This window comes from Oncorhynchus masou, chromosome 3 (assembly GCF_036934945.1).
Source record: "Oncorhynchus masou masou isolate Uvic2021 chromosome 3, UVic_Omas_1.1, whole genome shotgun sequence".
Lineage (NCBI taxonomy): Eukaryota > Metazoa > Chordata > Actinopteri > Salmoniformes > Salmonidae > Oncorhynchus > Oncorhynchus masou.
The window spans coordinates 17,960,202-17,983,512 of record NC_088214.1 but is presented as its reverse complement, the minus strand read 5'-3'; the positions used below and the strand labels follow the sequence as shown (position 1 = coordinate 17,983,512).

At 41.9% G+C, this 23,311-nt stretch overlaps 2 protein-coding genes across 2 annotated transcripts; both read right to left on the bottom strand.

The window, feature by feature from the left end:
• Positions 1 to 429: 429 nt before the first annotated feature.
• On the bottom strand, positions 430 to 8,929 carry LOC135511855 (zinc finger protein 26-like). The gene is made up of 4 exons (XM_064933347.1): positions 8,318 to 8,929; positions 5,559 to 5,680; positions 5,286 to 5,400; positions 430 to 5,068 (listed from the first exon to the last, which is right to left on the bottom strand). Exons 1-4 carry the CDS (start codon positions 8,520 to 8,522, stop codon positions 3,966 to 3,968), a joined length of 1,545 nt encoding a protein of 514 aa, XP_064789419.1. The 5' UTR covers positions 8,523 to 8,929; the 3' UTR covers positions 430 to 3,965.
• A 9,057-nt stretch (positions 8,930 to 17,986) lies between these two features.
• On the bottom strand, positions 17,987 to 20,902 carry LOC135511905 (uncharacterized). Its single transcript, XM_064933429.1, has 4 exons — positions 20,447 to 20,902; positions 20,226 to 20,346; positions 19,960 to 20,074; positions 17,987 to 19,741 (listed from the first exon to the last, which is right to left on the bottom strand). The coding sequence occupies exons 2-4, from the start codon at positions 20,253 to 20,255 to the stop codon at positions 19,248 to 19,250; spliced, it is 639 nt and encodes a 212-aa protein (XP_064789501.1). The 5' UTR covers positions 20,256 to 20,346; positions 20,447 to 20,902; the 3' UTR covers positions 17,987 to 19,247.
• Positions 20,903 to 23,311: the final 2,409 nt, after the last annotated feature.

Here is a 23,311-nt window from a genome sequence, read left to right as displayed (position 1 = left end):
CCCTTGACTTTCCCCCCACATTTTCCCTGAATTTAAAATGGATTAAATAGATATGTGACTGGCCAACACACAATACCCTATAATGTCAAAGTGGAATTATGTTTTTAGACATTTTTACAAATGAAAATCTGAAATGTCTTCAGTCAATAAGTATTCAACCCTTATGTTATGGCAAGCATAAATAAGTTCAGGAGTAAAAATGTGCCTAACAAATCACATAGGTTGCATGGACTCATTCGGTGTGCAATAAGTGTAACATGATTTTTGAATGACTACCTCATCTCTATACCCCACACATACAGATAATTGTAAGGTCCCTCAGTCGAGCATTGCATTTCAAACCGATTCAACCACAAAGACCAGGGAGGTTTTCCAATGCCTCAAAGAAAGGAAACTATTAGTAAACTCAGCAAAAAAAGAAACGTCCTCTCACTGTCAACTGCTTTTATTTTCAGCAAACTTAACATGGGTAAATATTTGTATGGACATAAGATTCAAGAACTGAGACATAAACTGAACACGTTCCACAGACATGTGACAAACAGAAATGGAATAATGTGTCCCTGAACAAAGGGGGGAGGGGTCAAAATCAAAAGTAACAGTCAGTATCTGGTGTGGCCACTTAGCTGCATTAAGTACTGCAGTGAATCTCCTCCTCATGGAGTGCACCAGATTTGCAAGTTCTTTCTGTGAGTTGTTTCCCCACTCTTCCACCAAGACACCTGCAAGTTCCCGGACATTTCTGGGGAGAATGGCCCTAGCCCTCACCCTCCGATCCAACAGGTCCCAGACATACGCAATGGGATTGAGATCAGGGCTCTTCACTGGCCATGGCAGAATACTGACATTCCTGTCTTGCAGGAAATCACGCACAGAACGAGCAGTATGGTTGGTGGCATTGTCATGCTGGAGGGTCATGTCAGGATGAGCCTGCCGGAAGGGTACCACATGAGGGAGGAGGATGTCTTCCCTGTAACGTACAGCGTTGAGATTGCCTGCAATGACAACAAGCTCAGTCCGATGATGCTGTGACACACCGCCCCAGACCATGACGGACCCTCCACCTCCAAATAGATCCCGCTCCAGAGTACAGGCCTCGGTGTAACGCTCATTCCTTCAACCATAAATGCAAATCTGACCATCACCACTGGTGAGACAAAACCATGACTCGTCAGTGAAGAGCACTTTTTGCCAGTCCTGTCTGGTCCAGGGACGGTGGGTTTGTGCCCGGTGATGTCTGGTGAGGACCAGCCTTACAACAGGCCTACAAGTCCTCAGTCCAGCCTCTCTCAGCCTATTGCGGACAGTCTGAGCACTGATGGAGAGATTGTGCGTTCCTGGTGTAACTCGGGTAGATGTTGGTGCCATCCTGTACCTGTTCCGCAGGTGTGATGTTCGGATGTACCAATCCTGTGTAGGTGTTGCCACACGTGGTCTGCCACTGCGAAGAAGATCAACTGTCCATCCTATCTCCCTGTAGCGCTGTCTTAGGCGTCTCACAGTACAGCCATTGCAATTTATTGCCCTGGCCAAATCTGTAGTCCTCATGTCTCCTTGCAGCATGCCTAAGGCACATTCACACAGATGAGCAGGGACCCTGGGCATCTTTCTTTTGGTGTTTTTCAGAGGCAGTAGAAAGGCCTCTTTGGTGTCCTAAGTGTTCATAACTGTTACCTTAACTGCCTACCGTCTGTAAGCTGTTAGTGTCTTAATGACTGTTCCACAGGTGCATGTTCATTAATTGTTTATGGTCCATTGAACAAGCATGGGAAACAGTGTTTAAACCCTTTGCAATGAAGATCTGTGACGTTATTTGGATTTTTGACGAATTATCTTTGAAAGACAGGGTCCTGAAAAGGAGACGTTTCTTTTTTTGCTGAGTTTAGATGGGTAAAAAAAAGCAGATATTGAATATCCCTTTGAGCATTAATTACACTTTGAGATGGTGTATCAATACACCCAGTCAATACAAAGATAAAGGCATCCTCAGTAGCCAGACTTCCTAACTCAGTTGCCAGAGAGGAAGAAAACTGCTCAGGGATTTCATGGCAAGGCCAATGATGACTTTAAAACAGTTAGAGTTGAATGAATGATAGGATCAAATGGAGGACAGCTTAACATTGTAATTACTCCACAATACTAACCTAAATGACAGAGCTAAAAGAAGGAAGCCTGTACAGAATAAAAAAAATCAAAATCATACATCCTGTTTGCAATAAGGAACTAAAGTAAAACTGCAAAAAATGTGGCAAAGAAATAAACTTTATGTTCTGGATATAATAACAAATATACACTGGAGTTGCTTACAAGACAACATTAAAATGTTAATGGGTGGTTACAATCTGCTTGAAAATCTATGGCAATACTTTAAAATAGCTGTCTGGCAATGTTCAACAACCAACTTGCCAGAGCTTGAAGAATTTAAAAAATAATAATATGCAAATATTGTACAATCTAGGTGCAAAGCTCTTAAAGACTTACCCAGAAAGCCTCACAGCTGTAATCGCTGCCAAAGGTGATTCTAACATGTATTGACTCAGGGATGTGAATACTGTATTTAATTTTCAATGCATTTGCAAAAAAATATGTTATCACTATCATTATGGGGTAGTGTGTAATTTTTTTAAATAATACATTTTGAATTCAGGCTGTAACACAAAGTGTGGAATAAGTCAATGGATATGAATACTTTCTGAATGCACTGTAACTGATTTGACAGAGAAATATCACCCAGCAAGCCTATCTCGAAACTGTGCTAGCTAGCTAGCTGCTGTCAGGTTGGCTAAACACAAGGTCAACACAGGCTTTAGTCTACACATAGAACTGAATTAGCAGATCATCTTGAGATCAAGAGAAGTTAACTTCAAAACCTCTAAGTCAGGCAGGTAGTCTGGTGGGTAGGAGCGTTTGGCCAGTCACCAAAAGGTTGCTGGACCGAATCCTTGGGCTGACATGTTAAAAATCTGTCATCCTATCCCTGAGCAAGACTGTTCCACAGGTGCCGATGACGTGGATGTTGATTAAGGTAGCCCCCCGCTCCTCTCTGATTACCCCTAAAAATACACATTGCAGTTGAATGCATTCAATTGTATCAAAGCTAGCTTAACTCACTGTTAATCAGCCTTGTCCCTGTTTGTTTGTTGTGATTGAAGGGGCAAAGAAACATCCACATTAAACCACAAAGACAACTATTTTGGCCTTCAGGAATGGCTGCTGTATTTCTTAATGAGCACCGGAAGTATCACAAGCGCAATCAGTGAGTGCAGTTCACCTTTAAAAATGATATGCTATTTATCCTTTTATCTATAAAATGTCTTGCACAACTAACTTAAACAAATTATCACTTTACTCATTTATTTTGGGATCCATCCCTGTAACCGTCCTTCCCTGATGATGCTCAAGTGGACAAGGACTGTCTCATTAAATACAAGCACATTTATGTACATCACTCTCCCCGTCGCTACTCCTCCATTACATTGGACCTTTTTCAAAAAAAGACGAGGACTGAGGACACATCACACTATTTTCCCTACTTTAAGGCCCTCCCCCTTCTTTTCATTTTTTTAAGTTTCTCCCTGCTGGTGTTGTCTTGTAGTGGTCTTTTTGTTTTAGTTTCTACAATTCTAAATAGACTTTAGGTCATTGAGAAGCGCTATATAATTGTCCCATGTATTATCATTCATCTAAAAGTGCAGATTGACTCTCATGAAATGAATATGATTATTTATTATATAACGTTGTTTTTATGATTTTGTGGTACAAACACACATTGTTACCAGTTGTAAATAAGTTGTTATAATGAAAGTGATGAGCCATCAGTCAAACATGAAAACATATTCACATATCAATTCGGAGGAAAAACTTGTCAAAACGTCTCAAAATACCTTCTGTACCACAATTTCACACAGAAAGTGTTAGCGAAAAACAATGCAATTCAGTTTATATTTGTTCCATCTGTTCTGAGACTACATTAAACTTGTGTGTGGATCCCCAGGGTATGCGGGTACCATGTATTGAGACACTGCATTCTCTGCTATGTGAGTTCTCTGATGTGACGTCATTTTGGAGCGCCGGGTGAAGCATTTCCCACACTGTGTACACTCATACGGTTTCTCCCCACTGTGGACCATAGCATGTCTGATCAGGTTGCACTGCTTGGTAAAACTCCTGCCACACTGTTCACAGGTGTACGGTTTCTCTCCGGTGTGACTCCGGAGGTGTTCTTTGAGCTGGCAGAGACGCTGGAAGCTCTTCCCACAAAAGGTGCAGCTGAAACGCCTCTCAGTGGTGCCACCTGATCTCCACTGACTCCTCATTCTCTTCACCATGTTAAAACTACTGTGACTCAGGCTGTATCCAGAGAAGGTGGAGGTGGTGGCCATGTTTGACCCTGTCATGCACTCACTCAATCTCACTGTTGCTTCTGAAGCCCTGTATTGATGCAGTCTTGGCTGTAGAGCTACACTATTACCTACATTACTTGAGTTCAGCATCTCACTGCTCTGTCCCTCTGGCATCTGTTGTCTAGTCTCATCAGCCAATGTCCTGACATGTCTTTTCATGTGTGCTGTTGCACTGAACATGTTTGCATGTGGTTTCCATATAGAAGAGTGAAGCGATGGCCCTACATCATCTGTCATAGTAGGAACAGATGGCAGCCCACTATGAGACGGGACCATTGAGATATTCTGAGAGTACTCTTCTGTGGAATGAAAGGAGAAATCCGGGTGACCATCAGGGTCAGTGTCTCTGCCTGTATCCACAGAGGTCCACAGCTGCCCATCAGTCTCATCCATGACAAACTGGTCAGGTCCTGCCAGGGTCATGGTCTGATCCAACTCCTCCTCTTTCACCATAACTAGGTCTAGTGAGTCCTTGTCTGGCCGGTGCTGCTCTGTACTGAACACCTCTGTAGATGCGAGCCGGGGTGTGCCTGGTTCCTCTGGACGATCAGAATTGGGGTAATGTTCCACTGAGTCTCTGGGAGATATATTGGGTTGTGTGATGAAGTCCTCATCACAGTGCCGTTGCTCAAAGGATGGTGGTTTCCCAGGCTTGGAACCAGACTCTAAAGATTTGGGGATAAACATAAAATAAACTTAACAAAATACCCTTAACTGTTGCAAAATACGACCGCTTTAGAACTGACTGTATGTGTATGTGCACTCCATATGCCAGAACATGAAGCACCCAAAACCAATGTAGCAATTTGGAATGTGCATACCACCACACTCACACATTCTTCCATAGACAGACAGAGCAGTAGCCCTTATGGTCACACCCACCCTCTCCAGTGATCCTGAGCTCTTCCTGAGGGTCAGTCTTCCACACGTCCTCTGCTGTCTCCTCATCTTTGATCAGTATGGGTTCAGTCTCCACTCTCTGCTCCACATCAGTAGGCTGTAACAGGGAAAGAGGTTATTACTTTGGACACACACCATATCTAACCCTTTTCATACTCATGAATCACACAAAAGCGATAAAATCTCCTGATAATCCAATATCAGAATTGATCAACATGTCAGGTCTCTGTAATTGTTAAAGGTGATATATCATACCTGGGGTTGAGAGTCCTCTTCAACAGCCAGCTCTTCGTCTCTGCACTGTGAGTTACTCCTCTGTTTTTTCAAAACAATCTTGACTGGATATGAAGATCTGTCTGAAGCCACGGGGTAAAAACCTGGAAAATAATTGTTTTCAGTCAAATATTAAATATTAGGCTATACACATATTTGGGTTTTGCATATACTATCAATTTACTAGTCTGGAGATGCGACGTAAAATTTTCTTTGAATTCTATATCGGGCATAAATGAGCGTCATGATCAGGAAAGTTCTCTCACGACCTCACAAGCCAGAATGTTGAATAAAATCATATTTTAACTTACTTAACCAGTTGTCGTTGATCCTTGTGCTAGTAGGAAAAGCGGTATGGCAAGCGGTACCGGAGTGCCAAGTCTGGGAACAAAAGGCTCCTGAACAGCTTCTACCCACCAAGCCATAAGACTGCTGAATAGTTAATCAAATGGCTTCCCTGACTACTTGCACTGACTCTCTTGCACCAGCTCTATCCACACTCACACTCCAACACACACATACACAAGCACACAAAACACACACTTCACATACGCTGCTATTACTCTGTATTATTTATCCTGATTGCCAAGTCACTTTTCCCCCTACCTGCATGTACATACAGTTGAAGTCAGAAGTTTACATACACCTTAGCCAAATACATTTAAACTCAGTTTCACAATTCCTGACATTTAATCCTAGTAAAAATTCCCTGTCTTAGGTCAGTTAGGATCACCACTTTATTTTAAGAATGTGAAATGTCAGAATAATAGTAGAGAGAATGATTAATTTCAGCTTTTATTTCATCACATTCTCAGTGGGTCAGAAGTTTACATACACTTAATTAGTATTTGGTAGCATTGCCTTTAAATAGTTTAACATGGGTCAAATGTTTCAGGTAGCCTTCCACAACAAGATGGGTGAATTATGGCCTATTCCTCTTGACAGAGCTGGTGTAACTGAGTCAGGTTTGTCGGCCTCCTTGCTCGCACATGCTTTTTCAGTTCTGCCCACACATGATCTATGGGATTGAGATCAGGTATTTGTGATGGCCACTCCAATACCTTGACTTTGCTGTCCTTAAGCCATTTTGCCACAACTTTGGAAGTATGCTTGGGGTCATTGTCCATTTGGAAGACCCATTTGCGACCAAGCTTTAACTTCCTGAGTGATGTCTTGAGATGTTGCTTCAATATATCCAGATAATTTCCCTCATGAAGCCATCTATTTTGTGAAGTGCACCAGTCCCTCCTGCAGCAAAGCACCCGCACAAGCCTCCCCCTTTTCCCTCCAAACACAACGATGGTCATTATGGCCAAACAGTTCTATTTTTGTTTCATCAGACCAGAGGAGATTTCTCCAGAAAGTACGAACTTTGTCCCCATGTGCGGTTGCAAATCCATAGTCTGGCATTTTTTTAATGGCGGTTATGGAGCAGTGGCTTCTCCATGCTGAGCGGCCTTTCAGGTTATGTCGATATAGGACTCGTTTTCACTGTGGATATAGATACTTTTGTACCCTTTTCCTCCAGCTTCTTCACAAGGTCCTTTGCTGTTGTTCTGGGATTGAATTGCACTTTTCGCACCAAAGTACATTCATCTCTAGGAGACACAATGAGTCTCCTTCCTGAGAAGTATGACAACTGCATGGTCCCATGGTGTTTATACTTGCATACTATTGTTTGTACAGATGAACGTGGTACCTTCAGGCGTTTGGAAATTGCTCCCATGGATGAACCAGACTTGTAGAGGTGTACAATTGTTAATGTCTAAGATCACTTTAGCACCACCCTAAAAACCTGATTCAAATTCGACACAAACCTTCAAATAGGTATGTAATGACACATTATATAAGAACTCTTTATCGTGTTTTATTTACATTTTAGAAGCGATAAGGTGATAAGTTTAAAAAGACCCGACGGGGCTCATTGCCTGCTTGAATTATGCAGAAAAGGGCCGCGTTTAGGTCATGTAATTGATTATGTTGGAAAGGGGAGAAATTGTGCTTTACAATGGTATTGACATTATAGTTGATCTGTAAGTATTACGTTTTTGGGGAGCTAAAGTAAGGGCAATTATACGGACCAAGGCGATGTAAGAGTTTACGTTACACCTGTTGTATTCGTCGCATGTGACAAATACAATTTGATTGTGAGACAATATCCACAGGAAAGTATAATAAAATCAACCTTTCAAAGTGCTCTTGAGTGGCACAGCATAACTACAGGCCCTGGTTCAATCCCGGGCTGTATCACAAATGGTTGTGATCGGGAGTCACATAGGGCAAAGCACAATTGGCCCAGCGTCATCCTGGTTTAGGGGAGGGTTTGGTCATCATTGTAAAATAAGAATTTGTTCTTAGTATTAACTGACTTGCCTAATTAAATAAATAGTGCATTCAGATTTCTATAACCTGAAGCATGTACAAAACCATGCCGGAGCTTGGCAAGTATGCATGTATTTTCAAATTGTGTGCATGCTTCAGGTGATAGAAAAATGAATATACCACAGGCACTTTGAAAAGTTTATTTAATTATACTTTCCTGTGGCTCACACATATTCCTACATGCCAACGGCCCAACTGGTAAAGTAAATTAAACTATTTTTTTACATTCTGATTGGTAGAGATCGTGAGTCAACTTTCCTGATCCAAATGCTCATTTATGCCGGACGTTGAATCCAGTATAATTCTGACGTTCCAGGCTATACATTTACAATAAAAAGTAACACATCAACTAACAGTACCTTTTCGTCTGCGCGTCTTCTCCAGCTCGCTCTCCATCATTTGCCACTTCCTTTTCAGTACATCAATATCTCGCTGGCTTTGGGTCATTTCCAAACGTATAACAGCACAGCTATCATCTACACGTTTGTTTATTTCTGCTACTGCTGCTTTAGCCAATACCTCCATAACCGACACCAACTGCGCCTGAAAATTGCAGCTCGCCATCTTGTCTAGCCCAAATTACAGATGCGTATTCCTTGTGTGAAGTAAATACTATTCAATTTCCAAGGATAACGTGCAAAAAACAAGCCGTATATGTTGATAAATGACAACAATGTAGTGAAGCGGGAGTTACTCGCAATTGTTCTTCTTCTTCTGTGGTATAATGGCGTTCGCAACAATGTGATGTGCATTCCGCCACCTACTGTGCGGGTTAATAATAAGGATCCCAAAAATTGAAATATGTAAGTAAAATATGAATTAAAAAAACATCAACCTGCTTTTCTGTTTAAAAAAAAAAATAAGAAAAAAAAGTTCTTATCAGGTCCCTACACAGGCTCGAACGACTCCTGTTAGGGCGGGACATTTCCTAGCGACAATAGTCCTTGTAGTGTTTCTGCTGTGAAGTCTTGAAGCCCCTGCCATCGCTCTTCAGTTCATCTCGTTAAATGTATTTATTACCGTAAACATCAGAGTGCAACACCCTTTCAAAAATGTTATGAATTAGCACTGGCCAGCAAATAACAGGGTATATTCTAATTTGCATATACAGTGAAAGGTAGCCATATCTCGAAGACAAAAAAAAATGCAGGTGGCACACTTGGTTATTAATGCATAATAGGCCTTAGGAAAGTATTCACAGCCCTTGATATTTTCCACGTGATGTTATGTGACAACCTGCATTTAAAATGGATTACATTTGGATTTCGTATCACTGGCATACACACAATACTCCATATTGTCAAAGTCGAATTATGTTTTTAGACATTTTTACTAATTCATTCAAAATGGACTGTGTGCAATAATAGTGTTTTAACATGATTTTTGAATGACTACCTCATCTCTGTACCCCACACTTACAATTATCTGTAAGGTGCCTCAGTCAAGCAGTGACTTTCAAGCACAAATTCAATCACATGACCAGGGAAGTTTTCCAATGCCTCACGAAGAAAGGGCCCTATTGCTAGATGGGTAAAATAAAATCATTCTAAAAGCAGACTGCACCTGTACATAGCCCATCCAACTACCTCATCCCCATACTGTTATTTATTTTGCTCCTTTGCACCCCAGTATCTCTACTTGCACATTCATCTTCTGCACATCTATCACTCCAGTGTTTGTTTTATTGTAATTGTTTCGCCACTATGGCCTATTTATTGTCTTACCTCCCTCATCCTACCTCATTTGCACACACTGTATATGGAATTTTTCTACTGCATTATTGACAGTATGTTTGTTTATTCCATGTGTAACTGTGTGCTGTTGTTTGCGTCTAACTGCTTTGCTTTATCCTGGCCAGGTCACAGTTGTAAATGAGAACTTGTTCTCAACTAGCCTGCCTGGTTAAATAAAAATGAAATAAATAAATAAAAACATTGAATATCCCTTTGAGCATGGTGAAGTTTATACTTACACTTTGGATGGTGTATCAATACACCCAGTCACTACAAAGACACAGATGGCCTTCCTAACTCAGTTGCAAGAGGAAGGAAACAGCACAGGGATTTCACCATGAGGCCAATGGTGACTTAAAAACAGTTACAGTGGGGCAAAAAAGTATTTAGTCAGCCACCAATTGTGCAAGTTCTCCCACGTAAAAAGACGAGAGGCCTGTAATTTTAATTATAGGTACACTTCAACAATGACAGACAAAAATCCAGAAAATCACAATGTAGGATTTTTAATGAATTTATTTGCAAATTATGGTGGAAAATAAGTCTTTTTAAGTGGGAGAACTTGCACAATTGGTGGCTGACTAAATACTTTTTTGCCCCACTGTATAGTTTAATGGCTGTGATTGGAGAAACAGAGGACAGCAAAACATTGTAGTCAGTGGTGGAGAAAGTACCTAATTGTCAACCTTGAGTCAAAGCAAACATACCTTAATAGAAAATGACTCAAGTAAAAGTGAAAGTCAACCAGTAAAATATGAAAAGTATTTGGCAATAAATATACTTAAGTATCAAAAGTAAAAGTATAAATAACTTCAAATTCTTTACATTAAGCAAACCAGATGGCACAATGTTCTTGTTTTCTTAGCCCTTAGCCAGGGGCACACTCCAACATTCAGACAACTTATAAATGAAGTGTTTGTGTTTAGTGAGTCAGATCAGACGCAGTAGGGATAACCAGGGATGTTCTCTTGATAAGTGTGTGAATTGGACCATTTTCCTGTCCTGCTAAGCATGCAAAATGTAACAAGTACTTTCGGGTGTCAGAGAAAATGTATGTAGTAAAAAGTACATTATTTTCTTGAGGAATGTAGTGAAGTAAAAAGTTTTCAAAAATATAAATAGTAAAGATTCCCCAAAATACAACTTAAGTGGTACTTAAGTACTTTACCCCAATGATTGTAGTTACTCCACAATACTAACCTAAATGACAGAGTACATTTTCTATTAAACCTTTATTTTACTAGGTAAGTTGACTTCTATTTTTTTATTTCACCTTTACTTAACCAGGTAGGCAAGTTGAGAACAAGCGAGAACCACTGCTTTCAATCAGGGCAAGGTGTCTGGTAACAATACTGAATACAAACAGTGCAGCTATTCCCTCCGTAAGGCTATCAAACAAGCTAAGCGTCAGTACAGAGACAAAGTAGAATCTCAATTCAACGGCTCAGACACAAGAGGGATGTGGCAGGGTCTACAGTCAATCACGGACTACAGGAAGAAATCCAGCCCAGTCACGGACCAGGATGTCTTGCTCCCAGGCAGACTAAATAACTTTTTTTGCCCGCTTTGAGGACAATACAGTGCCACTGACACGGCCTGCAACGGAAACCTTCACTGCAGCCGAGGTGAGTAAAACATTTAAACGTGTTAACCCTCGCAAGGCTGCAGGCCCAGACGGCATCCCCAGCCGCGCCCTCAGAGCATGCGCAGACCAGCTGGCTGGTGTGTTTATGGACATATTCAATCAATCCCTATACCAGTCTGCTGCTCCCACATGCTTCAAGAGGGCCACCATTGTTCCTGTTCCCAAGAAAGCTAAGGTAACTGAGCTAAACGACTACCGCCCCGTAGCACTCACTTCCGTCATCATGAAGTGCTTTGAGAGACTAGTCAAGGACCATATCACCTCCACCCTACCTGACACCCTAGACCCACTCCAATTTGCTTACCGCCCAAATAGGTCCACAGACGATGCAATCTCAACCACACTGCACACTGCCCTAACCCATCTGGACAAGAGGAATACCTATGTGAGAATGCTGTTCATCGACTACAGCTCGGCATTCAACACCATAGTACCCTCCAAGCTCTTCATCAAGCTCGAGACCCTGGGTCTCGACCCCGCCCTGTGCAACTGGGTACTGGACTTCCTGACGGGCCGCCCCCAGGTGGTGAGGGTAGGTAACAACATCTCCTCCCCGCTGATCCTCAACACTGGGGCCCCACAAGGGTGCGTTCTGAGCCCTCTCCTGTACTCCCTGTTCACCCACGACTGCGTGGCCATGCACGCCTCCAACTCAATCATCAAGTTTGCGGACAACACAACAGTGGTAGGCTTGATTACCAACAACAACGAGACAGCCTACAGGGAGGATGTGAGGGCCCTCGGAGTGTGGTGTCAGGAAAATAACCTCACACTCAACGTCAACAAAACCAAGGAGATGATTGTGGACTTCAGGAAACAGCAGAGGGAACACCTCCCTATCCACATCGATGGAACAGTCAAACTGACAAACTGAATTGGTCCACTCACACAGACAGCATCGTGAAGAAGGCGCAGCACCGCCTCTTCAACCTCAGGAGGCTGAAGAAATTCGGCTAGTCACCAAAAGCACTCACAAACTTCTACAGATGCACAATCGAGAGCATCCTGGCGGGCTGTATCACCGCCTGGTACGGCAACTGCTCCGCCCTCAACCGTAAGGCTCTCCAGAGGGTAGGGAGGTCTGCACAACGCATCACCGGGGGCAAACTACCTGCCCTCCAGGACACCTACACCACCCGATGTTACGGGAAGGCCATAAAGATCATCAAGGACATCAACCACCCGAGCCACTGCCTGTTCACCCTGCTATCATCCAGAAGGCGAGGTCAGTACAGGTGCATCAAAGCTGGGACCGAGAGACTGAAAAACAGCTTTTATCTCAAGGCCATCAGACTGTTAAACAGCCACCACTAACATTGAGTGGCTGCTGCCAACACACTGACACCGACTCAACTCCAGCCACTTTAATAATGGGAATTGATGGGAAATGATGTAAATATATCACTAGCCACTTTAAACAATGCTACCTTATATAATGTTACTTACCCTACATTATTCATCTCATATGCATACGTATATACTGTACTCTATATCATCGACTGCACCCTTATGTAATACATGTCACTAGCCACTTTAACTATGCCACTTTGTTTACATACTCATCTCATATGTATATACTGTACTCGATACCATCTACTGTATCTTGCCTATGCTGCTCTGTACCATCACTCATTCATATATCCTTATGTACATATTCTTTATCCCCTTACACTGTGTATAAGACAGTAGTTTAGGAATTGTTAGTTAGATTACTTGTTGGTTATTACTGCATTGTCGGAACTAGAAGCACAAGCATTTCGCTACACTCGCATTAACATCTGCTAACCATGTGTATGTGACAAATAAAATTTGATTTGAAGTTCTCATTTACAATTGCGACCTGGCAAAGATAAAGCAGTTCGACACATACAACAACACAGTTACAGATGGTGTAAAACAAACATACAGTCAATAACACAGTAGAAAAATAAGTCTATATATAATGTGAGCAAATGAGGTGAGATTTGGGAGGTAAAGGCAAAAAAGGCCATGGTGGCAAAGTAAATACAATACAGCAAGTAAAACACTGGAATGGTAGATTTGCAGTGGAAGAATGTGCAAAGTAGAAAAATAAATAATGGGGTGCAAAGGAGCAAAATAAATACAGTAGGGGAAGAGGTAGTTGTTTGGGCTAAATTATAGTTGGGCTATGTACAGGTGCAGTAATCTGTGAGCTGCTCTGACAGCTGGTGCTTAAAGCTATTGAGGGAGATAAGTGTTTCCAGTTTCAGAGATTTTTGTAGTTCGTTCCAGTCATTGGCAGCAGAGAACTGGAAGGAGGTGCGGCCAATGGAAGAATTGGTTTTGGGGGTGACCAGGGAGATATACAGTACCTGCTGGAACGCATGCTACAGGTGGGTGCTGCTATGGTGACCAGCGAGCTGAGATAAGTGGGGACTTTACCTAGCAGGGTCTTGTAGATGACATGGAGCCAGTGGGTTTGGCGAGGAGTATGAAGCGAGGGCCAGCCAACGAGAGTGTACAGGTCGCAGTGGTGGGTAGTAGATGGGGCATTGGTGACAAAACGGATTGTACTGTGATAGACTGCATCCAATTTATTGAGTAGGGTATTGGAGGCTATTTTGTAAACGACATCGCCGAAGTCGAGGATCGGTAGGATGGTCAGTTTGACAAGGGTATGTTTGGCAGCATGAGTGAAGGATGCTTTGTTGCAAAATAAGAAGCCAATTCGAGATTTAACTTTGGATTGGAGATGTTTGATGTGAGTCTGTAAGGAGAGTTCACAGTCTAACCAGACACCTAGGTATTTGTAGTTGTCAACATATTCTAAGTCAGAACTGTCCAGAGTAGTGATGCTGGATGGGCGGGCAGGTGGAGGCAGCGATTGGTTGAAGAGCATGCATTTAGTTTTGAGTTTGTGTTGCAGGAAGCAAATTTCTGCTTGAAAAAGCTAGCCTTGGCTTTTCTAACTGCCTGTGTGTATTGGTTTCTGACTTCCCTGAAAAGTTGCATATCACAGGGGCTGTTCAATGCTAATACAGAACGCCATAGGATGTTTTTGTGTTGGTTAAGGGCAGTCAGGTCTGGAGAGAACCAATGGCTATATCTGTTTCTGGTTCTAAATGTCTTGAATGGGGCGTGCTTATTTTAGATGGTGAGGAAGGCATAAAAATAAAAAAACAGGCATCCTCTACTGACGGAATGAGGTCAATATCCTTCCAGGATCCCAGGCCAGGTCTATTAGAAAGGCCTGCTCGCTGAAGTGTTTGACAGTGATGAGTGGAGGTCATTTGACCACTGACCCATTACGGATGCAGGCTATGAGGCAGTGATTGCTGAGATCTTGGTTGAAAACAGCAGAGGTGTATTTGGAGGGCAAGTTGGTTAGGATGAGATCTATGAGGGTGCCCGTGTTTAAGGCTTTGGGGTGGTACCATTGATAATTTGTGTCAGATTGAGGGCATCAAGCTAAGATTGCAGGATGGCTGGGGTGTTAAGCACGTTGCAGTTCAGGTCACCTAGCAGCACGAGCTCTAAAGATAGATGGGGGCAATCAGTTCACACATGGTGTCCAGAGCACAGCTGGGGGCAGAGGGTGGTCTATAGCAGGCGGCAACAGTGAGAGACTTGTTTTTAGAGAGGTGGATTTTTAAACGTAGAAGTTCAAATTGTTTGGGTACAGACCTGGATAGTAGGACAGAACTCTGCAGGCTCTCTCTGCAGTAGATTGCAACACCACCCCTTTGGCCTTTCTATCTTGTCTGAAAATGTTGTAGTTAGGGATGGAGATTTCAAGAGTATTTGGTGGTCTTCTTTTGGTGTACTGAGAACACATTCTCATTTACAGCAACAACCTGGGGAATAGTTACAGGGGATCGGATGAAGGAGTCAATTGTAAGATCGGTTGGATTAGGTGATCGTATGAGGGCAAGATTGGGATTTTAGCCTGGAAACCGGGGTTAACAACCCTATTCTTACGATAAGTGCCATGGGCTCTTTAGTGGCCATAGATTCAGGACACCCATTTAACATCCCATCCGAAAGATGGCACCCGACACAGGGCAATGTCCCCAATCACTGTCCTGGTTCATTGGGATATTTTTTCAGACCAGAGGAAAGGGTGCCTCCTACTGGCCCTCCAATACCACTTCCAGCAGCATCTAGTGTCCGATGCAGGGTGGTATGCTGCTGCTGGAAATGAAGGATGCTTGTACAGAATAAAAATATCCCAAAACACGCATCCTGTTTGCAATAAGGCACTATAGTAAAACTGCAAAAATTGTGGCAAAGAAATTAACTTTATGTCCTGAATACAAAGCGTTTGGGGCAAATCCAACAACACATCACTGAGTACCACTCTTCATATTTTCAAGCATGGTGGTGGCTGCATCATGTTATGGGTATGCTTGTCATCATTTACTATATCCACAGTAAAACTAGTCCTATATCGAACGAACCTGAAAGGCTTTGCAGAAATGTCCTCTGGTCTGATGAAACAAAAATAGAACTGTTTGGCCATAATGACCATTGTTATGTTTGGAGGAAAAAGGGGGAGGCTTGCAAGCCAAAGAACACCATCCCAACTGTGAAGCACGGGGGTGGCAGCATCTTGTTGTTGGGGTGCTTTGCTGCAGGAGGGACTGGTGTACTTCACAAAATAGATGGCTTCATGAGGGAAATTATCTGGATATATTGAAGCAACATCTCAAGACATCAGTCAGGAAGTTAAAGCTTGTTCTCAAATTGGTCTTCCAGATGGACAATGACCCCAAGCATACTTCCAAAGTTGTGGCAAAATGGCTTAAGGACAACAAAGTCAAGGTATTGGATTGGCCATCACAAAGCCCTGACCTCAATCCTATAGAAAATGTGTGGGCAGAACTGAAAAAGCATGTGCGAGCAAGGAGGCCTACAAACCTGACTAAGTTACACCAGCTCTGTCAGGAGGAATGGGCCAAAATTCACCCAACTTATTGTGGGAAGCTTGTGGAAGATTAACTTGGGTCAAACATTTCAGGTTAACAGTTTAAAGGCAAGGCTACCAAATATTAATTGAGTGTATGTGAACTTCTGACCCACTAGGAATGTGATGAAATAAATAAAAGCTGAAATAAATCATTCTCTCTACTATTATTCTGACATTTCACATTCTTAAAATAAAGTGGTGATCCTAACTGACCTAAGACAGGGAATTTTTACAAGGATTAAATGTCAGGAATTGTGAAAAACTGAGTTTAAATGTATTTGGCTAAGGTGTATGTAAACTTCTGACTTCAACTGTAGTGTATTACATGTCGTCAAATGTTTAGTATTTGGTCCCATATTCCAAGCACGTAATGACTAAATCAAGCTTGTGACTCTACAAACTTGTTGGATGCATTTGCAGTTTGTTTTGGTTGTGTTTCGGATTATGTTGTGCCCAATATAAATTCCTAATAAATAATGTATTGTGTCACATTTTGGAGTCACATTGTAAATGAGAAATGTTTTTTTTTAAATAAGTTATTGAAATAAAATAAAAATGAGGAGCCCTTAACAGTCAAACATGAAAAACATTTCACAAATGAATTCAGAGGAAAATCTAGTCAAAATGTCTCAAAATACCTTATGTACCAACTTTTCCCATAGAAAATGTTATCCAATTATTAACTTTGTTCCATCTGGTCTGAGACTACATTAAACTTGTGTGTGGATCCCAAGGGTATGCGGGTACCATGTATTGAGACTTTGGAGGCTGCTTATGGTAAAGAAATTCATATTAAATTATCTGGAAACAGCTCTGGTAGACATTTCGGCAGTCAGCATGCCAATTGCACGCTCCCTCAAAACTTGAGACATTTGTGGCATTGTGTTGTATGACAAAACTGCATATTTCAGAGTGGCCTTTTTTTGTCCCCAGCACAAAGTGCACCTCTGTAATGATCATGCTGTTTAATCAGCTTCTTGATATGCTACCTAACCCTAACCCTGTCAGGTGGATGCATTATCTTAACGTTTTGATAACCATGTAAATCTTTCGGACAAGGTAACTTTAATCAATATATTCGACTCTATTTACTCAGATTCGAAAATGCTAATTAGCGTCAACGTAGACATTATGCAAAACTACAAATCCCTGCAAGCTCCTGCATGTCATCTCTCACTGATGCCTTTGCGAACAGGTATTGTGTCAATTTGCAACTTGCACAAGACAGTTCACGGAACTGTCAATTGAAAAACATTTTGCGAGTTTATTCATTACTACATTTAGCTAACAGATAGTTAATCCAGAGATTCTTACCTTTGCCTCGACAGTCTTGTCTAGATCATCATGGCATTTGTAGTTCTTATGATAGCCACATTAGCAGCTAATTAGCATTACTTTTTTTGTGGGGGGGGGGGGGGGGGTAAATACTTAATTGAGATATTTACATGGTTATCAAAATGTCATGTCAGGGTAAGCCTACATGAAACGCAGCCCTTATTTGAAGTGTTTCTAAAATCCCCAATGGGAACAATTTATGGTGGAATAACAATAGAAACCATGTTAGTTTGACCGCTAGGTTTTATGGGTATTATGACTCATACTGTGGTACTCTATTCGTTATTAGGCAAACTAAGACGTCTCCCCCTTCTTGATAGCCCCCCTTTTGACGAGGAAGCACAAGTGTATCCTAGCACAGAAGAGTTAACATTTCTTCCACACACCCTTTGAATCAGCTGTTGTATTGTCGTCAGAGAAAAGCATGCACACATTTAAAAACAATATGCTACTTAACCTTTTATGTATAAAATGTACTGCAAAACGAACTTACATTTTTTTCACCGCTTTACACATTTATTTTGGGATCCACCCCAGGAAATGTCTTTTGCCTGATGGATAAGGACCATCTCATTCCATAAAAGCACATTTTCGTCCACATCACTCTCCTCACCCCCATTATTTTGACCTTTTTTCCAAAGGAGTCGAGAGAGGACTAGGAAGAAAACACGCAGGAGTTGAGCAAATCTAATTGAAAAAAAGCACCTACACATCACACTTTTGTCCTTACTTTAAGCCCCTCCCCCTTCTCTTTGTTTCTCCTGCTGTTCGTCTGGTGCCGTCTTGTGATCATTTTTTTCAACAATTGTAAAGCAAATTTGGGTCATTGAAAAGCTCTACATATAGGTCTCATGTATTAGTATTATTGATCTAAAAGACAGATTGACTCTCAAAATCAAGCCTTCAACAATCAAACAAGAAAAGCACAAATCAATTTGGAGGAAAAGCTTGTCAAAATACCTTTTGCACCACATTTCCATGTAGAAAGAGTTACAGAAAAACTGAAATTATGTTCCTATTTGTTCTGAGACTACATTAAACTTGTGTGTGGATCCCCAGGGTATGCAGGTACCATGTATTGAGACACTGGACTCTCTCCTATGTGAGTTCTCTGATGTGATGTCATTTTGGAGCGTCGGGTGAAGCACTTCCCACACTGTGTGCACTCATACGGTTTCTCCCCACTGTGGACCATAGCATGTCTGATCAGGTTGCACTGCTGGGTAAAACTCCTGCCACACTGTTCACAGGTGTACGGTTTCTCTCCGGTGTGACTCCGGAGGTGTACTTTGAGCTGGCAGAGACGCTGGAAGCTCTTCCCACAGAAGGTGCAGCTGAAACGCCTCTCGGTGGTGCCGCCCGACCTCCACTGAGTCCTCATTCTCTTCACCATGTTAAAACTACTGTGACTCAGGCTGTATCCAGAGAAGGTGGAGGTGGTGGCCATGTTTGACCCTGTCATACACTCACTCAATCTCACTGTTGCTTCTGAAGCCCTGTACTGATGCTGCCTTGACTGTAGAGCTAAACTATTACCTACATTATTTGAGTTCAGCGTCTCGCTACTCTGTCCCTCTGGCATCTGTTGTCTATTCTCATCAGCCGATGTCCTGATATGTCTTTTAATGTGTTTTGCTGCACTGAACATATTAGCATGTGGTTTCCATATAGGAAGAGTGAAGCGGTGGCTCCACTTCATTGGTCATCGTAGGAATGGATGGCAGCCCACTATGAGATGGGAAAATTGAGATATTCTGAGAGTACTCTTCTGTGGAATGAAAGGAGAAATCTGGGTGGCCTTCAGGGTCAGTGTCTCTGCCTGGACCCACAGAGGTCCACAGCTGCCCATCATTGTCATCCATGACAAACTGGTCAGGTCCTGCCAGGGTTGTGGTCTGATCCAGCTCCTCCTCTTTCTCATTTTTCACCATCACTAAGTTTCGTGAGTTCTCGTCTGGCCGGTGCTGCTCTGTGCTGAACACCTTTGTAGATGAGAGCCGGGGTGATCCTGGATCCTCTGGACGTTCAGAATTGGGGTAATGTTCCACAGAGTCTCTGGGAGATATATTGGGTTGTGTGGTGAAGTCCTCATCACAGTGCCGTTGCTCAAAGGATGGTGGTTTCCCAGGCTTGGAACCAGGCTCTACAGATTTGGGGATCAACATAAATTAAACATTATAAAAGACCCTTAACAATTGCAAAATATGACTGCTTTTGAACGGACTATGTGCGTACATGCACGCCATATGCCAGAACATAAAACACCTGACAGCAATGTAGCAATTTGGAATGTGCATACCACCACACCCACACAGTCTTCCATAGACAGACAGAGCAGTACCCCCTTATGGTCACACCCACCCTCTCCAATGATCTTGAACTCTTCCTGAGGGTCAGTCTTCCACATGTCCTCTGCTGTCTCCTCATCTTTGATCAGTATGGGTTCAGTCTCCACTCTCTGCTCCACATCTGTAGGCTGTAACAGGGACTGGGGTTATTACTCAGGACACAACATATCTTTTTATACTCATGAATCACACGAAAGCGGTAAATTCTCCTGATATTCCAATAACAGAATTGATCCAAAAGGTCAGGTCTCTATAAATCTAAAAGGTGATGTATCACACATGGAGATGAGAGTCCTCTTCAACTGCCATACTGTCTTCTCCCACTGTGAGTTACTCCTCTGCTTGTTCAAAACAATCTTGACTGGATATGAAGATCTCTCTGATAACATGGGGTAAAAACCTGGAAAATAATAGTATTCAGTCAATTATTAGAAATATTCACACATTTGTGTTTTTATTCATTTGTTCAAAATGCAATTAAAATTACCGTGAAGTACTACCTTTTCTCCTGACTCGTCCTCGTGTCTTCTTCAGCTCGCTCTCCATCATTTGACACTTCTTTTTCAGTACATCAATATCACGCTGGCTTTGGGTCATTTCCAAACGTATAACAGCACAGCTATCATCTACACGATTGCTTATTTCTGCTACAGCTGCTTTAGCCAATACCTCAAGAATGGATACCAACTGCGCCTGAAAATTGCAGCTGGCCATCTTGTCCAACCCAGGATTCTCTGTGATTAAGTAAATAGAATACAATTCTCTAATTAGACAATGTGTAAGAAACAATCCGTTTATTTATAGTTTTAACATTATGGCAAATGGCCCAATTTGGTATGTGTAAGAAGAGAACGAGTCGCGCAAACAATGTTGTTGATAAATAGCAGCAATGTTGGAAGTGGGATATTCGTATGTAATGGCACTTCCGTTCAACTCATAAGGTATTACCGTAAATATGAGACTGCAACAGCCCTTCAAATGTGGTATAGTTTGACACTGGCAAAGTACCAGGGTGTATTCAGGCCCAACCGGCCACAGGATGTCGGTATTATATATTTTACGTCGTGTGTCATGTTACAAACGACGTAAAGGGAAAAGTACCGCCATCATGCAGCGGTTTGGGCTAGGTGTATTCTTGTCTGCACGTAGAGCAGCCATATCTATTTACAAAAAAATACGACAAAGAATTCAGATAGTAAAACTTATTTTTTTAGTTAAATAGATATGGCTACATGTTGGGGAGAGTGCAGTGGCAGACATTATTATAAATGCAGCCAAGGCTATTTTCATTTATAATGCACAACACATTGTGGTAAAATACAAAAACACTTTTCAACCATTCATTCAAATTCATTATTTATGTATGATCAAATATTGTCATCTCCATTCTCATCCACACAACCTAATGAAACCATTCTGAAAATGTGGTATGGTATTTATTAAAGGAGAGAAAAGAGAAATAACATGTTTGACACAGCTGGGGAACAAAGGACAAAAAACTAGTTTAATGTGAACTTAAAATTAAACTTCATTTATATATTTCAAGTAACTATTGCATACTACATGCATTATAGCGGATTTACATTGAGGTCCTTCTCTTAAGTTTTTAAAGGCATGTACATACAGTTGGAAGTCGGAAGTTTACATGCACTAAGTTTTAATGACATTAAAACTAAGTGTATGACGCAAACAATTGTTTCACAATTCCAGTGGAACAGAAATTTACATACACTAAGTTGACTATGCCTTTAAACAGCTTGGAAAATTCCAGAAAATGATGTCATGGCTTTCTAAGCTTCTGATAGGCTATTTGACATAATTTGAGTCAAGGCCTACCTTCAAACTCAGCACCTCTTTGCTTGACATCATGGGAAAATCAAAAGAAATCAGCCAAGACCTCAGAATTTTTTATTTTTTTTAAACCTCCACAAGTCTGGTTCATCCTTGGGAGCAATTTCCAAACGCCTGAAGGTACCACGTTCATCTGTACAAAAAATGGTACGCAAGTATAAACACCATGGGACCAGGCAGCCGTCATACCTCTCAGGAAGGAGACGTGTTCTGTCTCCTAGAGATGAACGTACTTTAGTGGGAAAAGTGCAAATCAATCCCAGAACAACCGCAAAGGACCTTGTGAAGATGCTGGAAAAAACAGGTACAAAAGTATCTATATCCACAGAAAAACGAGTCCTATATCGACATAACCTGAAAGGCTGCTCAGCAAGGAAGAAGTCACCATAAAAAAATCCACGGTTTGCAACTGCACATGGGTACAAAGATTGTACTTTTTGGAGAAATGTCCTCTGGTCTGATGAAACAAAACTTGAACTGTTTGGCCATAATGACCATCGTTATCTTTGGCGGAAAAAGGGGGAGGCTTGCAAGCCGAAGAACACCATCCCAACCGTGAAGCACGGGGGTGGCAGCTTTAAAAGGCTAACTGATTTTTAGAAAACCCTTTAGCAATTATGTTAGCACAGCTGAAAACTGTTGTGCTAATTAAAGAAGCAATAAAAACAGCCTTCTTTAGACCAGTTGAGTATCTGGAGCATCAGCATTTGTGGGTTTGATTACAGGCTCAAAACGGCCAGAAACAAAACTTTTTCTCAAACTCATCAGTCTATTCTTTTTCTGAGAAATTAAGGATATTCCATGTGATTAATTGCCAAGAAAAAGAAGATCTCGTACAACGCTGTGTACAACCATCTTCACAGAACAGCGCAAACTGGCCCTAACCAGAATAGAAAGAGGAGTGGGAGGCCCCAGTGCACAACTGAGCAAGAGGACAAGCACAATAGAGTGTCTAGTTTGAGAAACAGACGCCTCACAAGTCCTCAACTGGCAGCTTCATTAAATAGTACCAGCAAAACACCAGTCTCAACGTCAACAGTGAAGAGGCGACTCCGGGATCCTGGCCTTCTAGGCAAGAACATTTCTAAGTGACCCCAAACTTTTGAACGGTAGTGTAAGTAGAGGTATTAGATAAAGAGTATGTATATTAGATTGTGTGTAGAAGATAACAGGTGGTGTTGATTGAGCTGCATGAGAGAATATGCATAACAGTACAGCAGTACTGATATATCTGTGAGAGAGTAAGTTAATTAGGGCTCTGTGTGTGTATGGAGCAGTGTGTGTATACAGCAGTGTGTGTATATAATGACTGTGTGTACACTGGGTGGTTATTCTCTCCAGGAGAGGAAGTAGAGCTCACCCAGTGCATCGCTACACACCAGTTCACTGGAGCAGTGTGGGTTCACCTCCAAGACCAGAACAGGACCCCCACACACAAACCAACCCACCCGTACAGTAGCACAGAGAAATAGTGTAAGCACACACAAACACACACACACACACTTAAGTAAAAA

Coding starts and splice junctions, on each gene's coding strand:
- LOC135511855 (XM_064933347.1), bottom strand. CDS start 8,522: ATGGCGAGCTGCAATTTTCAGGCGCAGTTGGTGTCGGTTATGGAGGTA. Junction 5,681..8,317: donor GAAGACGCGCAGACGAAAAG/GTACTGTTAGTT, acceptor ATTATTTTCCAG/GTTTTTACCCCGTGGCTTCA. Junction 5,069..5,285: donor GCTCAGGATCACTGGAGAGG/GTGGGTGTGACC, acceptor CCAAATCTTTAG/AGTCTGGTTCCAAGCCTGGG.
- LOC135511905 (XM_064933429.1), bottom strand. CDS start 20,255: ATGGCAGTTGAAGAGGACTCTCATCTCCAT. Junction 20,075..20,225: donor AAGAGGACTCTCATCTCCAT/GTGTGATACATC, acceptor TCCCTGTTACAG/CCTACAGATGTGGAGCAGAG. Junction 19,742..19,959: donor GTTCAAGATCATTGGAGAGG/GTGGGTGTGACC, acceptor CCAAATCTGTAG/AGCCTGGTTCCAAGCCTGGG.